Source organism: Aphis gossypii, chromosome 2 (assembly GCF_020184175.1).
Source record: "Aphis gossypii isolate Hap1 chromosome 2, ASM2018417v2, whole genome shotgun sequence".
In the NCBI taxonomy this organism is placed as follows: domain Eukaryota; kingdom Metazoa; phylum Arthropoda; class Insecta; order Hemiptera; family Aphididae; genus Aphis; species Aphis gossypii.
Window position 1 is genome coordinate 86,857,844 of NC_065531.1, and position 19,833 is coordinate 86,877,676.

Genomic DNA, 19,833 nt, shown 5'->3' on the forward strand with positions numbered 1-19,833 from the left:
CAGTCTTATCAGGATCACGAATCGTGAATGTTACATTTTGTACCTATTCATAAGACACATTGATATCAAAAACCTATTGACTAGTTAATCCTTTTTTCAATAATCAATTCCTATTGTTGAAAACATAATATTTCTAGTATAACTTAAACCTTCAATATTCATATTATCTATCGTTGCAAGCGACCCTTATATTATCCTTCCTCGATTAATTTCTTTTTCTGCATACAATTATATTATTTAGGATAAACAGAAAATCACAATATCACAAATACAACAAGAATACCTAGATATCCAATTGTTTTTATACCACTTTACATGTATCTTAAATAAGTTATAACTCATAAGTCATAACAAACAAATGTACCTACACCATTTTGTTTCATTATGATTTATTTTTAAACAATAACAAATAAGAATATTATAGTGATTATTGAATTGTAGCGCTTGAAACTATTATGATATCAGACTTAGATCGTTTTACAATATATATATATACCTATTATATTATTTATCCATATAATTACTTATTTTGACCACAGCTGGTATATACACTGGTATAGTGGAATATAATAATAAACATTTTTTTTATCAATCATTAAATAATTGATCAACAATATATATTCTGTAATGAATATGACTAGTAACTAAAAATAATAATTATTTTATTTTATAATACCTACCTACCTAATTGATTAGATAGATATTTTATAAAAAAATCTAGTTAATGTATATAATACATACAATTATTCTATACAGACATTAAAGCTATAATAATAAATTAATCTAGGTTAATAATAAATACTGAGAATGTCAAAATTTTCCAATTCAAAGCATTTAAAATATTAACATTTTTATATAAATGTTTATTAGATAGGTATCTTTACGATTGTTGTAATTCACTATAATACCTACTGCAAAATAGTTGCAGTTGATTGTTATCAACTTTTTGTTAAAAGTAAAGTTTTAAATCATTCAATTATATCCAATTTAGGCTTGCCATATTTTATTTTATATTAACAAGAACAAATTGTGTAGTCATAATTTTTATGATAAGAATCTTACTACTTTTCAATTACCACAGTAAGCCACTATGGTCTTGCATCCTATATTTTTTGTAATTCTACACATATTTTTCAACATTACTACGATAAACCTTCATAAAATAAAAATGATCTACATCATATTCTACAAATACTCTACATCACATATTGGAGGTAAGGAACGATTCTACAAATTTTAAAAATCTATGTACGTATATAATCCATTAATCCCGATAAAACTATTATATAATTAATATTAATGTATAATTTATTAAATGATAATGCATATTTCCAATACCTATAAATTATACAACAAAAATCTGAAGTATTAACAATAAGTAGGTACATATAAATATAAAATAAACACCAAATAATAAGATAAATAATATCACACATTAATATGAAAAAGAAGTAATATAGAAGTACAGCAGTTTTATAAAGAACCAGGCATAGTAGCAGTATTAAAATATAGGAGAATTGCATGGTCGGTCATGAATGGAGGTAAAATAGTCTTATGAAAACGGTTTTTAAAATGAAAATCCCAGGAGAAAAGACCACTTGACAAGTCAAAACAAAGATGGACTGACAAAGCGGAGAAGCATTTAGCAGAGATTGGAATACGAGATGGTGAAATAATAGCTAGCACAGGATAGAAACAGATGTAAGCAAGTTTGTGTTGCGGTAATGGGCCTTAATGGCCTTTAAAAAAAAACCGAAGAAGAAACACCAAATAAATTGTCTACATTTAACACAGAACTATCACGTATTTTTCAAATTGTATCAATATTTAAAAACAATCTTAAATTCTTAAACATTATTTAGATAAAGATAATAATCATATGTTCATATAGATAATGATCATAATATTAAAAATACACTTTTTAAATGAATTTCATTTGAATAACCTAAAAATCATTAAAGTTTCTTAAATTAATTTATTTTGTTCATGACGTATTGATTTAAAAATATGAAAGCTTGTAAAGTCTCTTTGTAAACACTATATAAATCAACAAAAAATATACTATTATATTATTTAAATATGAATTTTTATATATAAAATATATATAAAGTTAATACATGAATGCATAGTTAGATCGATTGTTTTTCAATCAGGCCCAGCTCAAGAGGTAGGCGACATAGGGCCATGCCTAGCGTGACATTTAATATTTTTGTATAATAGATAAAAAAAAATATTGATGTAGTATATGTAAGGGGCTGCAAAACTCAAATTTTCAAGATGTGTTTAAACACTTGAGTCAGGCCTGTTTTCAATTTTCATACGATACCTCAGTTCATAAGTATAGATTATAACAAAATAAATGATGAAGTGAAGAGGGAAAAATTAATAAATCGCCATAATAATACGAGTGACAGTGGACAGGACATTTGCGATCTATGTGTATTATTAGTAGGTACTTATTTTTTAAACTAAAACAATATAGATAATATGGTATGATGTTATATATTATAATAGGTAACATCAAACATTCAACATATGAAAAATGTATAGTAATTTAATAATATAAATTATTGTAAATCATTTGATTAGTACTAACCATTTTGTATTTTTTAGCTTCAAATGGTTAAAGGTAGGTATTACATAACCTTGGTTACAATTTTGAAATAGTATAATATTATAAAATTATTATGATTTATACTATACAAAAAATAAATGGATAAAATAAATGCACATTTATTCATTATAATATATATAGGTACAATTATAATAAATGTTTAAATTAAATCAATTAAATTAACAGAATAAAATATGAATAGATCAAAATCAACTCATGACCTATATTTATTACAAACAAATAAAATTTGAACTCCTTAATACTATAATATTATATCTAAGTAAAAAACAATCGAAGTAAAAATTATTGAAGGTAATATCCACATAAAGATAATATTATGAATTCTTCATTTAATTACATATAAAACGAAAAAAAGTTTTTAATAATAATTATGTATACAATGTGAGATACTTACAATAACACTTCAAAAGAACATACAATAATATTATGGAAACCTTTTTTTATAAAATGTCCTACATTTAAAATTAAAATATGTTTCTTAATTTTTGTTTTATATTCAGTCATAAAGACAATTTTAAAAGTCTATCAACAATGGACTACGCAAGTATATTAATAAAATATCACAGAGCGCCTCAATAATAAAATATATCAATTTTGTAGAAAAAAAAATATACATAATATAATATGATAAGGTATTATTTAAATTTTAAATAAAAAGTAGGTAAATCATTATCAATAAAAATATATAAATAAAAAAAAAGAAGAAATAAATGTTGATAACTAAAGTCACGTAGTATTATCTTAAATTGACAGTTATTTAGGACTTCATGAACAATCTGACAAGTCTTGTATTTAAATTTGTTTTATTCTGTATTTAAATTCTTTTTACTTTCAGCCTTTAAACTTGTCGACATTCGTTGATAGTGAGGCTTCCATGTACCATTTGGTCTCTGATAGTCTAAATGGTCGTATTCTTGTTCTATTTAACAAATATTAAAAGTTAATGTTAACGTATAAATTAATAATAATCAATCTAAAATGATAATGTGTTTATTATTTGTAAGCAATGTGGAATAACGTAAATTTATAATCGAACAGAGATTTTACAGTTAAAAAAAAAACGTAACTCAATTTATTATTTTTGATAAATTTTTAAAAAATTATAACATTTGATCATATTGCAATTAGTTATTATCTTTTAATTTCAATAATAACTCACCCGCTGCTGCTAATTTTTTATCTTCAATCTCATCATACAGATTTTCTGATTTCAAATCATCTAAACTGTGATAGATGTTCGGATTGTTTAAATCAGCTTCCATATTTTTGAAAGATGAAGAGCTAGTTGATGGCATACCAAAACTATCACTGTCATCTATCAGTGATGACGAACAACCAGCTTTCACCAAATTATTAGGCTTGGATAAATTATTTTTAATTTGACAGTTGTTCAATGTTTGGTGCTCATTGACCATTCCTACTGTTGTGTTAGCCTGTCCAAAAGAATATACAGGGTTGTCGAAATGGAATCGATCTGAAAGTATGCATAAAAATCATCAAATGATAATAATGTTATTCAGTTGGATAAAATATGTATATATTTTAAATTATAAAATATATCTGTATTTAATATTTATTAATACTTCAAAATTTAAACACGTTTTAAAATATATTATTTATTGCAAACACATTTTTAACTCTAATATGAAACAAGAAGCAAGATCACTTATGATAATAAATAAAAGTCACAGATTAACTCACGACGTCCGTTTACCTTATATATTAATTAAATTTAATAAATACTATTTAATTCAATTTATTATGTTTATTATTTATATTTATACATTATTTACCTTGATTTATGGTAAGTGGATCAGCTCCATATTGGACGTGTGCATGTATAACATTTTTTAGACCAGCAACACGATTACGGTAGTATCGTAACACCATAATAAATGCAGCTATTACCAAAATAGCAACACATATTCCAGCAAAGGCACTTGAAGAGCTCTTTTCAGTTTCTAATGTACCAACTATTCGGTCAGTTAATGGCTCATCACAGTTCTCACCTAAACCATTTGTTATATTAGTAAGTATGCAATATATTATTTAACAATAAAACATTAAATGAAATGTTTTCACGTCATTTACGTTATCTATAAAGTTACAAGTATTCAATGATATTTAAAGAGTCAAGTCAATAATGAAAATAATTATTTATTGTAGATACTTATAAGTTTTGACTAAAAAAATATCAACTGACAATATTTAAGTAATTATTTGGTATTCATATTTTTACCACTGGAACTCAATTCTTTTAAGGTTATTAAAATCTATCATAAAATTATTTACCTATACCATGATTAATTTATATAATCATTATTAAAAATTAAGAGTTCAACACATTTATAACAGGTACCTACTTATTTATAGATAACAAATATAAAATATTTATTGATGAGTCTGGTTCAATATTATTATTGTATTAGTATCATAAATACAGTAAATTGATTACGAAAATACCTAACTAAAGAAATGTTCCAACGATAACAGATGAAATTAAGTACATTGAAAGAATTGATGATACAATGTATACCTATGGTTACAAAAATTCACTTTTTTTCTTTTTTTGTTTGTTTAAATTTACCTACTTAAAGTGAATCAGAGTCACAAAATAAAATATATAAATAAAGTACACAATAAATATACTTAAAAATTAGATATGAATAGTGGATTTATTATGGGCAGATAGATATAAAGTTCTAGAGGTACCTGTGTATCCATGTCTGCATACACATCCGTCGACGGCATGACAGATAAATTTTTCACTAGGACAGTTGCATATTGACATACAGTGATCGCCATAATACTGATCAGGACATACTGTAAAATCGTAAATAATTTGTCAGATTTTAATATTTAACGACAGTAGTAGCATACTAAAGAGATAAGTGTTTCTCCACGTATTAAATTCGAATTGAAACAATAAAATATACTGACCTTCGGAACACGCGGGACCGGTAAATCCAGGTTTACAGTGACAAACACCATCAATGGCACGACAAGAACCACCGTTTAAACATTTACACGGGAGCCCACAATTGATACCGTACGTGCCAGGTGGACATACTTTCGTGCAGTTGGAACCAGTCCAGCCCGGGTAACAGTGACATGCACCTAGAGAAAAAAAAGAAAATGTATGCACTTTGCTTAAACGCATCCCTAAAATCGACGACAAAAGTCATCCTTACCAGTGACGTGATGGCAATCGCCATATTCGCAGTTACACTTTTTCAGACATCCTCTACCGTATGACTTTGCTGGACAAGCGTGCTGGCATATTGGCCCGATGTAACCGGGGCGGCATTCGAATTTTCCAGTCACATGGTCGCACGACAAGTTATCTGAAGAAACGAAAATTGAAACTTAAGTACAACTGTATAAGTACTAAGTAAGTACTAAGTAAACGCTACTTATTACTATATACAAGGTTTATATATACACAGAAATTTTAAATTAATCTTTTTCATCTTAAACTTAAAATGTATACACGAATCTCGACGACTAGAGTAATCATTAATCACAAACTACATATTATCATGTATATAAAAAATACTAATACAAGAGTTAGTAGGTCACCTTATATTTGGACACTTATGTGATATCTGTTAAAAGCACTAATGTATTTGTTTCATAGCAAAATAAAGGTTATACAAATAATATTTTAAAAATTAAAGATTTTATAAGAGCAATTATTCTTAACTGTTTATAGTGATTAAATGCTCAAAAACATATTCGAAAAAATAACGTTCTAAAATAATGCATGCCCATAATATTGTGCATATTATATAACTATATCAAAAAGTATTTTGGTTTATAGGAAAAATAAAAACTGGAGGCGGGAATAGTTTCCAACAATCTTAGCTTTGAATCTAATAAAGATACATTGATGACATACTCAATGACGATTTATTAACTAAAACATAAAACAGCGAGTTTCATTTCAGGTGCAAGTATAACTAGATTGAATAGTTCAAATCACTTATTAATTGTTTGTATCTATACATCTGTTAATAAAATGTCATACTTCAACTCTAAATTCTAGATGAACTGCGTCGTGATATACCAAGTTCTGATGAGCCTAACTATTAAGTGCCCATGACACTATACGCCCAAACGAAATTGCTTTAACAGTTTATACATAAAATATATATTGTATAATTGATCTAGAGTTTGGATTTTGGGTCAACATAAATAATACTAACGCACTTGCAAAAACAATAATGAAACCTTATAGTATATTTATGTAAATTAGTAAAAGTACCTAACTGAAAGTAGTGGAAGTTAAGATAAAAAAATTAAAAATATGTAAAGTTTCTATCAATTAATAAATGATTTCTTCAGTCAACTATGGATTGATGATCATTGATCAATCTATTTATTAAAAACACATTAACATAATATTGTATTATGTACTATGCTATTAATAATAAATAAGCATTGACGAGTAATAGTAATTTAACGATCTATCAGCGATAATTGATGATAAATAGCATATAATATGAGTATTTTACATAGTACCTATATTATTTTAAACAGAACACTGACAACACATAGTATTTGCAAGCTTTTATCAATTTATATCATAATATCTACATTCAAAATGAACGCAAAAAATTAATCATTTAACAAAAATATTGAAAAATAAAGGATTTACACAAGTACATATATGAAGTTTATTCAATTTTAATAAAGATTATAAATGAAATACATTTTGAATAAGAACGTATATATTTATATCATTAAAAAAAAATCATTTGCTTTTAAATGTAATACAATATAGATAGATTATAAACAAAGAAAACGACTTACCGTCTAAATGTCTTTCTGCGCATTCCTCCTTGCATCCGAAACCATACTTGCCCGGCTTGCATGGCAAATCGCACTTGAGCCCTTCCCAGCCTCGAGTGCACGTACACTTAGCAGACTTTTGGTCGCACGAACTGTCGTTGTGGCATTCGCATTCATTCTGACATTCTTCGCCATAAGTGCCGGGTGGGCATAGCGTCTCACAATGAACACCTTAAAATGTAAATACAATTAATTCAACAATGAGCGTGCTATTATAACACAGACTGTCGCGAGATCTATTGTGAGATATTAGTCGACACGGCCGCGAAATTATATTGTTATGCATTTTAGTTGTAACACTAATTCGATAGATATAAGTATGACATCGTTTACCGTTCCAGCCTTCGACGCATTTGCATTCACCAGTTACTGGGTTGCACGATGCTGTATTTTCCCAGTTACACTCGCAAGTCTGCATACAGTCTCGGCCATAAGTCTTAGGTGGACAAGCCGAATCACAGTTATCGCCAGTAAAACCCGGTTGACATGTACAAGTACCTGAAACAATAAACAAACGATTTAATACAACTGACAGTGATAGTTGTAATTTATTATTACTAAGCAATAGGTACCTTGAACTTAGGCACACGTATATTCGATGAACTTCATAGCTTACTATATAATGCTTAAAAAGAAGGCGATTTTCGCCATTATATATTGAGTTTATAAACTTAAAATATAAAAAATGAACAGATTTCTCTATCTACTAACTCAAATCTTATCCCATCGTTATTCATAACTTTAATAACATCCTATAACACTAATACATTTCATAAAAAATGAATTACTCAGAATAAAATTGTTTTTTTTTATTATTGACCAGAAATATTACCAATTTCATGCATAATTAAATTGAACCACCATTGTTTTTATTTTTTGTTGATTTAGAGTCTTTAATTATAATTAAATAACAATAATATTTTTAAATTAAATTCATTTTGAAAAACGAAGATAAAAATTGAGCCCATGTGATTAAGCAACCAATCCTCCAGTGTATTATAAACTACCAGGGTTATGGACATACAAAATCTTACTATAGTATTAATAAAAGTTGTATATTGTGCCAAATTTCATACTTATTATAAAAAAAAATAGCAATTAACCAACAAAATATATACGTAGGTACTCTACCTTGGAAATCACCCAGAAATTAAAAATAATGTCCAGTGTTAAAAAAATATTTAACTTTAGAAACAACAATTTCTTCAACAGAAAATTCTAAACCAAAACACAAGAAAGCCTCACATATAATAAATCTAAATTAAATTTTCGAAATAAACTAAAATCGTATGATAAATTTGGAATCTTTTTCCAAATCAACTACATACATCTCATACTCCTATAAACTATAAAAATAAACATTTTTCATAAAAACCAAGATAAAATATCAATATTAATCTAATAATAGTTTAGTAAATAAGTTATAAGTTTCTTGAAAACCTAAACCATTTTTCGATTGACAAAAAATGAATACATTTAAAAAGTAAATTGATCATCTATAAAAAAAATATATTTATTCCTTTTAATAATAGCGAATTTCAAAGTGTTACAATACTCTGAAAATAAAGTAGGCCAGTAATTATTGTATACATATTGTTTGTTTATCTAAGCTAATCTATCGTAGATTGTTTACGTATCAACATATTATTGAAGAATAAAACTTTTTGAAGATAAACTTTAAATTATTACAATTTTAAAAAAGTGCATAAATTAAACATCACGTATTAAAATGTAGTAGAGTCATAGTGGTAGTTATAAGTCACACGTATACTTTAATTTTTTAATCTTAATTAATTATGCCAACACAATATTTGAAAATTTAATAATATGATAAAGTCAAACGTTGATCTTAAAGTTATGAGCTTTTAAGTGCTCCTAATTTTTTTCAGTTATATTACTAAATACGTTGATGTGAAATAGATAATAAGATAATTTAACGTAAGGTAAATGAAATGCGAATGATGCATAGCCAAAAAATCGAATAATTTGCAATTGTCTTACAAAAAAGATCGACATGAAAAATAGTGATAAGAAAACGATTTACAGTCATAAACTACATCAATAAAACTCATTATCTATGTACATAATATCCAGAATATTATAATATACTTAAAATATTGATTTTACGTTTCTTGTATTTAATTGTATTTATAAATACTAAAATACCATTGACATCACAATTTGAAGAACACTACACATAAATTAATTAGGTATTAATTTATCATAAAAATGTTGAAATGTTATGTGGTTAATATAATAATAAAATATACTAAATAAAAATAAACTATCAATTATTTTAACATTCATACGTTTAGCGTGAGAACTTCATAATGGATGTATTATAGCTAGGCAAACTTGTCGTAATAGTTAAACAACTCAATTAATAAACATATCCATCAATGGGGCGTTTATTATTATACTCACTAAGTCGATTTTAATATTTACGGCCATAAATATTTTTCAGTTGTTACTTTACATATAATATTATACAGTGAAAACGATCTAATAAAGACCCTGAATAAAACGGAAAACTATCCGGGACAATACGGAATTGTTCTATAGTCCCAGCATTTTCCTACAGTTTTATATAGACGTTGAACCTCAATAAAACGGAGCCTTACTAACGCGGAAACAGAACAATTTTATAGGTTCCATCCAAGCAGAAACTTTCCATTTTCAAGCCGTACATATGAAACGCATCATATTACGTTGATATGAGTATGTAGGTACATTGTAAAACGATAATTGAGATAAAACTGCACTATATACATCAGTTGGGTAATTTGTATTTTTGGTTATCGTATTTGCGAAATAAACTTATCGCGTATATATAGCTGTGAAATTTCTTCAATTAAACAACATACAGAAGGAAAAGTAGCAATAACAGTGACAAAATAAAAAAAATATACATGATTTTTGGAAAAGCTAAATGTTTAAATTTAATTCCCAACTTTCATACGTATGTAATAATAATAAATTACTTATATAATTCTGTGATAAAATAATTCTATAATTAATTTAAAATATGTTATAAAAAGTAAAGTAATAAATTAAATTTATAATTAGTCTCCAACTCAAAAATAAAAATTATAAATGTTATAAACTAATTTTGTAATATGAAAAAATGTTATGAATTTATAAGCCGGATGAATTTTTCCGTTTTAATCAATAAAGCGGAATTTTTTGATGGGTTCTATGGTATTCCGCATTAGACAGTTTTCACTGTACAAATATTATGATATGTGAATAGTATATTAAATAAAATAAAATAATAAAATAATAATAATAAAATCTATTAAAGTATGAACTATTTTGATAATAGCATCCTCGATTTTATTTGAAATTAAAATTTAATTGATATTGACAATTTGAAAATCTAGAAATACATATAGGTAGGGAGCATTTTATACTAATTTAAAAACAGTAAGTAATTTAAAAATAACTATTAAGCCATTTAAAACTAATTACCATAAGATATTTTTTGGAAAAGTCCAATTACATCAATAAAATCTATACGACATTTTTAACAATATTCTAAATTTAGAGTTCAATTGTATTATAATATATTTCATTGTCGAATTTCTGTGAATCAATATTTTTTTACAAACCATTTTAAATTATAATTAACACCTTACTTATTTAGATTAATAAATGTAATTATATTGATATATAATACCATAATACGTGATAAAACACGGTTATGACGTGTGTTATTAGTAAGTAGTAGACACATATGTTTGATCATAGTAAAAATATGAATATATGATCAACATTTTTATATTTTATTTAAAATAAGAAATATTTCTTATGTGATATTATATAATTGTTTTAGTATTTAGTATTTACCATCAATGGGACTACACGCTGCATCATTTTTACATTGACATTCGTTTTTACAATTTTCCCCGTAAAATGACTTTTCACACGGCAAATCACATTGCTGCCCTCTCCACCCAGGAGGACATAAGCACATACCAGATTCAGGGGAACACTTGGCTCCATTGTTACATTGACACTGATTGTTACAGTTCTCACCGAACGTACCTTCGGGACAGGTTACGTTACACAAGGGCCCACGATAACCTAAAATAACAATTACATTATTATCCAACTAAAAGTAAAGTATGTACGTACGTCAAAAAAAATCATCATTTAAACGAGCGTACCTAGTATAGTATTTCAAAAAATGCATTGCGGAATTAATATTATTTACTCAATTTTGTTTTTATTTATTTAATTTACTAATAAAACTAATTTTAAAATATTGAGTATACAAACGCAATTTATCAAATTGTTAACTGTAGTCAAAATATTATCAAATTAAAAAGATTAATAAACATATAATTGATATACTAATTACTAGGGGCCATAATGTTCGAGAATTATTGACTTATAACATACCAGGACCACATATGCATGTGCCGTTATTAGCCAAACATTGTGCGTTGTTGTAACAATCACATTTTCTTCGACACTTTTCGCCGTAAGTATACAAAGGGCATGTTCTAGAACACGTCGGACCATCCCAACCAGCTACACAATCACAAGTTCCTTTCCACGGATGACACCTAAAATTAATATTTTTTATTTTATTTTTAAAGCAAACAAGAATTTGTTATACAATTTATACAATAAGTAACATGAGAGGGGGTTAAAGTATACGAAACTAGACAGTTTGATAGAAGGACGTGGTTCACTGACACTAATTTACAATTCTAGGCTATTTTTTGTTTTAATAAGTCAAAGTAAATTTATTAACATTTAAGACTTTTACTTACGAATTGGTATTTTCTACAACGCATTGACATATTTTGTCACATCTTTCCCCATAAAGACCATCTGGGCATATTCGTTTGGAACATTTATCACCTTTCCAACCTTTTTCACATATACATTTTCCATGTTTTGGTTCACAGTAAGAGTTTTCTGGACAATTACAATTGTTCAAACAATTTGGACCATACATTCCTTCCGGGCAAATATCTTTGCACTTAACCAAAACATACAAATTATCGTTTGAAATTTAACTCTAAAAAAATGTTTATTACCTTTTCACCATAATATCCAGGCATACATTGACATTGTCCAGTAATATGGTGGCAATTACCTTCATTAAAACAATCACACGACTTACTGCAATTAACTCCCCATTTTCCAGGCTCACATTTTTCTCCACACACCATTCCCTAAAAATAAAATTGTATTATTGTAATGTATAATTTTTATTATTTTATCCAAGGATATTTTAAGATTCAAACTTATCAATGGTATTAATGTACAACAGTAGCGAACTAATTAACTTTTATCATACTTTTTTTTATACATCATTAGTTAACTAACCATTTTCCTAATAAAAATAAAATAAATAAACTTATTTTTTAACATTAAATTAAAGTTACATTTAAAATAGTTTTAACTATGTATATTAAATAAAATTAACTCCAATTTAATAGTGCTTATTTTGTTATTTATTACAAAGGTAAAAACCCAAATCAATTCATAAGTATCTAATTACTTTTAAATACTTTCTTTTCAATTGTTTTTTTTTAGTAATCTTATAAAAAACTTGATGTGGCATGCTATAAATTATTTATAAAAAAAATATCAATGTTATTTATCTATTTGACACAGTGAAATAATCATGGATTTTATTCCGGTCTGATTGCATTTAACAATCTAATGGATAATCAATAAACCTTAACGATAAGAAAAAGAATAAGTTAAACGAAAATCATTGCATATTTAATTCTCATCAAGGATATTTTATAATGTGATACTTTTAAATAAATATTTGAATGTTACATACCGTCCAGCCGGAAGAGCATAAACAATGACCAGTTTGTGGATCACAACTACCTGAATTCTGACATTTGCATTCACTCTGACACTCATCTCCGTGACGACCAGAAGGACATCTCTGATCACATCTATAATTGGAATTAATAATATATTTTATACTATACATCTGGTTTATTTTCAGAAGTGCGATTTTCACGATTGGTTTCAACACATAACAAATTGGAGAAAAAGTTAAAGATAAAATTGTATAGGTCTGTTCCAAAATAAAAAAATAACTTAATGCTCAAAATGTTGTACTTACAGTGGTCCTCTAAAACCCGGCGGACAGTCACATTTTCCAGTGACTGGATCACATATAGCACCGTTTTTACAAGGACATTCTTCGACACAGTTGATGCCAAAGTTATGGGGTGAACATTTCTCTGAACAGTCAACTCCTGTCCAACCTGCTAAGCATTTGCACTGTCCATCATACGGATCACACGGTGAACCATTTTCACACTGACAATTTTCTGTGCAGAACTCGCCGAATTTTCCAGTTGGGCATGCTACACATAAACAAATTATACTCATAGATTCTGACAATATTTTTAGTATTATTTATTATTACTTTTATTGCAATAAGGTCCTCCATAGTTGTCATCACATTTACAAATATTTGGAGACGTGCAAGTACCATGCTCACAGTTATTCTGACAAACTGGAATGCAATTAGTTTTATTTGGTGATATAACAAATCCTTCACAGCATTCTTCAACAGGCTTTTTTTTTTCTAGGACCTATAAATGTAATACACATAAAATTATTCATTCAAACAAAACTCGTAAAGAGTATCTACAATTAAACATTAACAAACTGTTAATATATAACAATATAAATAATGTATTTAATAAAAAAAGCAAAATACTAAAATAATAGTTCATGACAAATGTACTAAAAATATTATGAAAAAAACAAAACGTAAATTAAAATGTTTGATTAAATTTAAAGTATTAAAATAAATTTTACAAGTACAAATTAAGGAAAAAAAAATTTGTATATTTAAGTTTAAGTATTGATTCACGTACACAAAAAAATAGTTGACAAATTTTTAAAGTTTAAATATAAATATTAATATTAATTTAGTTTGTATGCATAAGGCATAACACTTAAGTAACTCAAGTGGGACAATAAAACCATATATAAGAGTAAGCTATACTAAAACTTGAAGTCTACAGCTAATATATAGCAATCAAGTAATTGAATAAAAATATAAAAATTACTAAATATGTTTTTAGCCAAAAAATAATAATGATTTAAAAAAAACATATTGAGCTAAGTACCTAAGTACATACATTTCTATTAAAAGAATTTCAATAAGAAACAATATTAAAGCAGAAAGTAGTAATTAAATAGCTAGAAAAATTTTAAATGGTTTTAAATTTTTTTCTCTCACAAAACAGTAGGCATATTTTATTATAATATAGTAAACATAATAAACAAATTTACAAACTAATTGTTTGTACTTTATAACAATGCATTGTTCAAATATTTAAAAAAATATATCCTGTACCTAACAAGTTTTATTAATTGAACTATTTTCTAACTGAGTCGATACCTATTAATATTACTACTACATATATATTATACCAAAAGTATAATTATATTGTACAAGATAAATCATAATTCATATAATTTATACATTATAAGCTTTAAGATAAACTTTAACGTTTTTTTCATAAAGTACTACTAATTTAGTTATGTAGTTGATTACATAAATTAAAGTTTTTTTTTTTTTAAACAGATATAATATTATTTTAATAAAAAAAATTAATAACTAAAAATAGTAACTATCGAGGTATTAAGTATTGCAAACCTAAAATAAATATTACAAATGTACTGTAATTATAAATAGTATTGATTATACAAAAATTCAGATTTTTATATGAATTTACCTGCTGTGAAACAATCGATTTCATAACAATTCGGTATCTGGAACATTTTAGTTTGAAGTCTGTAAAACAAAAATACGACTCTCGTACTTGGTATGGTTTCAATTCAGTAATATTGACCGTCACATTATACCTAAGAAAAATTGTTACAATAATTAATAAAAGTTTATATATTAACAGAGCATAAAAACTATCGTCTTATAAATTTTATAAATTTATATTAACTAAATAATTATAAGTAATTTTATCTAGTAATTATTTTATTCTAAAGGCTACATTTAAAGAAATATAAAACTATAAAGATGTGTATATACACATACTTCAACGTAAATTATAAGTTAAAAACATTATGTACCTATACCTACATATTTCGTTTCTTAACATTTTCGATAACAAATTACAAATTACGGATTATAAATTTTAGATAGCACCACAAGTATATTCATTAACACGCGTTCCTAAGTTAAAAAATTCACTTTCTGCAATATGGGAAATTGTAACCATATGGTTTATTTTAGTAATATTATTATTACTATTATTATAAACATGCAAATAACTATATTAACTATTTTAATATTTTATTTTTAATTAACTATATTTGTATGAATAATAGTATATAATTATTAATTAATCAAAAACAAATTATTTTAATAGAAATATTAAATGTTAATTATTAAAAAAAAAAAAAATAAAGTTATTTTATAACAATATTATTTTTCTACTATAACTTAACTTTATTATTCATAGCAAAGCTTTAATATATTCCACGGTCTAAAATTGTTCATATACAAATTAAGAAGTATTTAAAACAGAATATTATAATTTTATTGACAATAAATATTATATAGTGTTATTAGGTTTATTTTTAACAACTAAAATGTTAAACAAAAACATAATGATATTTAATTTGTTTATAATATAATATAATTAAATTATGTCCACATTTAAACAAAAAACATTTTATTAGTACATCGTCCATGCATTATTCAATATTCGATTAGGATAACCGTTTCAATTCTAAAATCAACACACTCTAAAGGTATTGCATTTCTTAACTAACACATAATTATGGGAATTTATGCATCTCCTTTTATCCGAATGAATGTATGATTTTTTTTTTTAAGTCTATAAGTAAGCTACAAATACATAAGAAAATTTGATAACAATTTGAATAGCCCACAATAATTAACTATTATTACTTTATACAACAACCAGAATACAAAATTACATAAGCTTAAAGGAAAACCGTCAGATGGGAAACCCCTAATCTCTATCAAAAGGAAGAAACCACTATAAGCCGACTAAGAGTCGGATACTCAAGGGTAACTCATTGATTTTGTATGTCCAAAACAAAAACTCCCATCTGCAAATAAGCATGTGTCTCACAACTCATAGTCAAGAATATCAACGGAATATCAACTATACTAATAGGAGCAAATAAAACTCAACATGACTAGAACTCGACGCAGCTCTGAGATCGAACCCGAAGCAAAACAAGAAAATCATAAAATTCTTAAAATGAACAAAATGAACAAAATATAATTGAATTTTAAAATTGAGGTTAGGTTAATAATTTTAAATAATAATTAAGACACAGTAACTAATGGCCTTTACTGCTGAGTTGCAGCATAAGATCAATAAAAAAAAAAAACGGGTAAGTGAGTACCACTCTGCTGTACATTGGATGCCGTATGGATCATTATTATATATTATAGTAGTGTTAAATTTGAATACAATGATAGGTATCATTGTATATGAAAAACGATTCTGAACGAAGATGATTTGTCATCCTAGGATATCATTTTGAATGGTTAGTGAAAAAGGTGGTATATGTTTTAATGGCCTGAATACACCAGAATTTAAGTTCTTTTATAATTAGTATAAGCTAAACTTATTGAAAATCTCGTATTGGATTTTCAACTTTTAGCTACTTTTACAAAAATTGTTATGAATTATCCCTACAAAATAATTTGCAAATTTTCATGGTTTTGACGAACTTCAAATGCTAATAAAAAAAATTGTGCCTATGTATTTTTATAATTTTTTAATCACTATAAGAATAATTTATGAGGAACTTTGTATTAAATTTTCAAGTACTTTTTGGTCATCCAACATTTTTTTATCGACACTTTAAAAAAAAATTCTCATAAAAACCGAAAATTTCAATGGTCTATAAATAACTCAAAAAAGTCAAACATTTTTGAAAAGTTAACTGTATATAGATAACACTAACCTAAACATTTGGTGAATATTTCAAGTATTTACAGTGATTAGTTATTGAATTACAACTATATAAAAAAATCGATTTGATCGAAAACTGGTTTTACGTGAAAATTCCCGTTTTTCTGTCATTTTTTTTTTTTGTTGTTTTCGATTTTTTTAATTTTTTTGAAAACTGTTGGAAAATGTTTAATTTTGACCTCTAGAATGTACCAAGGATATTCACTTTTTCATCGGAAACCACCCCCAAAGTATGAAATTGAAGCATTATTTCGACTAGTTATGCTGTACACAAACACACACAAAAAAAAAACACATCATTGTAAAATCAATACATTCATCACTCCGTTCAGAATCTAAAATACGACTATATTATTTGCATCCAACTTGCATATCTCAATAATGAAAATATGCATTTTATGATAATAAAACTCAAAAGCTGATAAAAAAAAACAATCTACTCTAATAATTTATATGTTCATTTCAAAAATTCGAATAAAAAAATATATTTTAACTTTTAAACTCTAATAAAGTAGAAACTAGACAAATATTTCATTCGATAATAAATTTCAATCGGTACTTAAGTATAAATACTCTTACTTCTAGAATAAATAACAATAGAAACAAACTAGCTAATAAATAAAATAAATTACGTAGCTGCAGTAAAAGCATTGAAATTCTCGCTTTGTTCTGAATTTAAAACTAGATTCATTCACTTTTATAGAATATTTCAAAACATTTTAATTGTACATTTTACTTTAGAAAAGTAATTTATTTAATCTATTATTAAATTTAATGAATTGTTGTTAAATAATTAAACATGGTCACGCCTAAGTAACATTTTTGTCAATTTCATAATAACTTCCGTCAACTTATATGAAATAATATCAAGTAAATTAATTCAATCCAGGGAATTTATTTAATAGCAATATAGGATTAAATCAACAAACTATAGATAAATGTTTAAATAAAAATGCACTTACGTTTCTAATCTGGTACAAACATTAGATCCTTTAAGTTCAATTTCCGATTGAGCTGAATAACACAGGTGGGCAAGTAACAACGCCACAGCGTATATGCCCAAATTAGAATAACGTATCATGATGGATAATTATCACCGATCACGTTTAATGAAAATTGTCAATTTACATGGTCGTGATTGATCAAATGATTTTTCATTATGTATCTGTAAAAATAACAAAGCAATTTAAAATAAATTAGTGAATTAAATCATACTTTCAATTTCTTAAATAGCGTGTCTACTTTATGTTATCAGATCAACGAAAATAGTATATGATAATAATTCACTTTTTCGTACGGGAATAGATACACAATTGTTTTTTTTTACACTTATGTAGATACTTTCTTAGACAAGAGTCTGGCTAAATTATTGAACTAAAACGTCTTGTTAATCGTATTGTGTAATACATAATAAATGTGAAGTAGTAAGGTTAAAAGTTAAAACGGTAAATACATTATTAATTATAATTCATAAAACATCAATTTTTTTTTTCGTACAAGCGTTACTGTGGTGCTAAGCTATAATAATATATATTATATATTACATGAAAAAATGAAATGTTATAAAATCATTTGTTTTGAAATGTCAATCATTTATCGTACGATAACTCTGTAATGGAGCGATATGCTAACAAACCAATCACAATAACTAAATTTATCAGTTTTTAGAATGAGGAAATCCGTTAAAGATCAAACAAATTATAAAATAATAAACAAATCGTAAAATAACCAACAATAAAATCTAAGTGTCCACGAAAGAATATTGTTTAGGTATCATATTATATAGTACGTGTAATAAACGAATGATATTACTCAAACTATATAATAGATAGCTTTTAATTTAAAACATTTTATTAATAAATATATTAAAATATACAATATGTATAATACCTGTATTATAAATTGTAATACTTATACAGTTATAATTATATTTTTTTATAAATTTGGACCCAGCGTAATGAACATTGAACATGTCATACATTTTAATATATTTTGATAGAAGTATAACAATCTTTTCTTCATATTTTTTAAATATTATTTATAAATATTTATAAATAATAATATAAATATATACATATATATATAATATATATATATATATATATATATATATTATAATAATAATAATAATAACTTTTTTTAATATTTATATGATATTTATAATATCGATAATAAAAATGACTGTCTTATAAAGAATACTAAGAAATATAAATTATGCAAAAAGCTAAAATATTCATCGAAATGTCACTGCATTTGACTAAACAAGACTTAACTAAACACAGGTTAATATAAAAAAAGACACAAATTGTTTTTACTCGTAACATAATACCAGGAACAATATATACAGGTCTTGCAGTAATACTACACTATATAATT

General features: G+C 25.6%; 1 protein-coding gene across 1 annotated transcript in view; it reads right to left on the reverse strand.

Moving 5' to 3' along the window:
* Nucleotides 1-2,488: 2,488 nt before the first annotated feature.
* The window catches only part of LOC114119119 (protein draper-like), a 34,361-nt gene continuing 17,016 nt past the window's right edge, over nucleotides 2,489-19,833 (reverse strand). Inside the window, exons 2-18 of the mRNA XM_027980598.2 lie at nucleotides 18,420-18,622; nucleotides 15,220-15,349; nucleotides 13,896-14,064; nucleotides 13,587-13,833; nucleotides 13,293-13,413; nucleotides 12,535-12,672; nucleotides 12,265-12,476; nucleotides 11,888-12,054; nucleotides 11,333-11,569; nucleotides 7,820-7,984; nucleotides 7,448-7,657; nucleotides 5,827-5,979; nucleotides 5,576-5,752; nucleotides 5,348-5,458; nucleotides 4,429-4,644; nucleotides 3,795-4,109; nucleotides 2,489-3,554 (exon numbers count right to left, since the gene is read on the reverse strand). Coding sequence (XP_027836399.1) covers nucleotides 3,439-3,554; nucleotides 3,795-4,109; nucleotides 4,429-4,644; nucleotides 5,348-5,458; nucleotides 5,576-5,752; nucleotides 5,827-5,979; nucleotides 7,448-7,657; nucleotides 7,820-7,984; nucleotides 11,333-11,569; nucleotides 11,888-12,054; nucleotides 12,265-12,476; nucleotides 12,535-12,672; nucleotides 13,293-13,413; nucleotides 13,587-13,833; nucleotides 13,896-14,064; nucleotides 15,220-15,349; nucleotides 18,420-18,538 — 3,003 coding nt within the window. The 5' untranslated portion in view covers nucleotides 18,539-18,622 and the 3' untranslated portion in view covers nucleotides 2,489-3,438. The remainder of the gene's footprint in view (nucleotides 3,555-3,794; nucleotides 4,110-4,428; nucleotides 4,645-5,347; nucleotides 5,459-5,575; nucleotides 5,753-5,826; nucleotides 5,980-7,447; nucleotides 7,658-7,819; nucleotides 7,985-11,332; nucleotides 11,570-11,887; nucleotides 12,055-12,264; nucleotides 12,477-12,534; nucleotides 12,673-13,292; nucleotides 13,414-13,586; nucleotides 13,834-13,895; nucleotides 14,065-15,219; nucleotides 15,350-18,419; nucleotides 18,623-19,833) is intronic.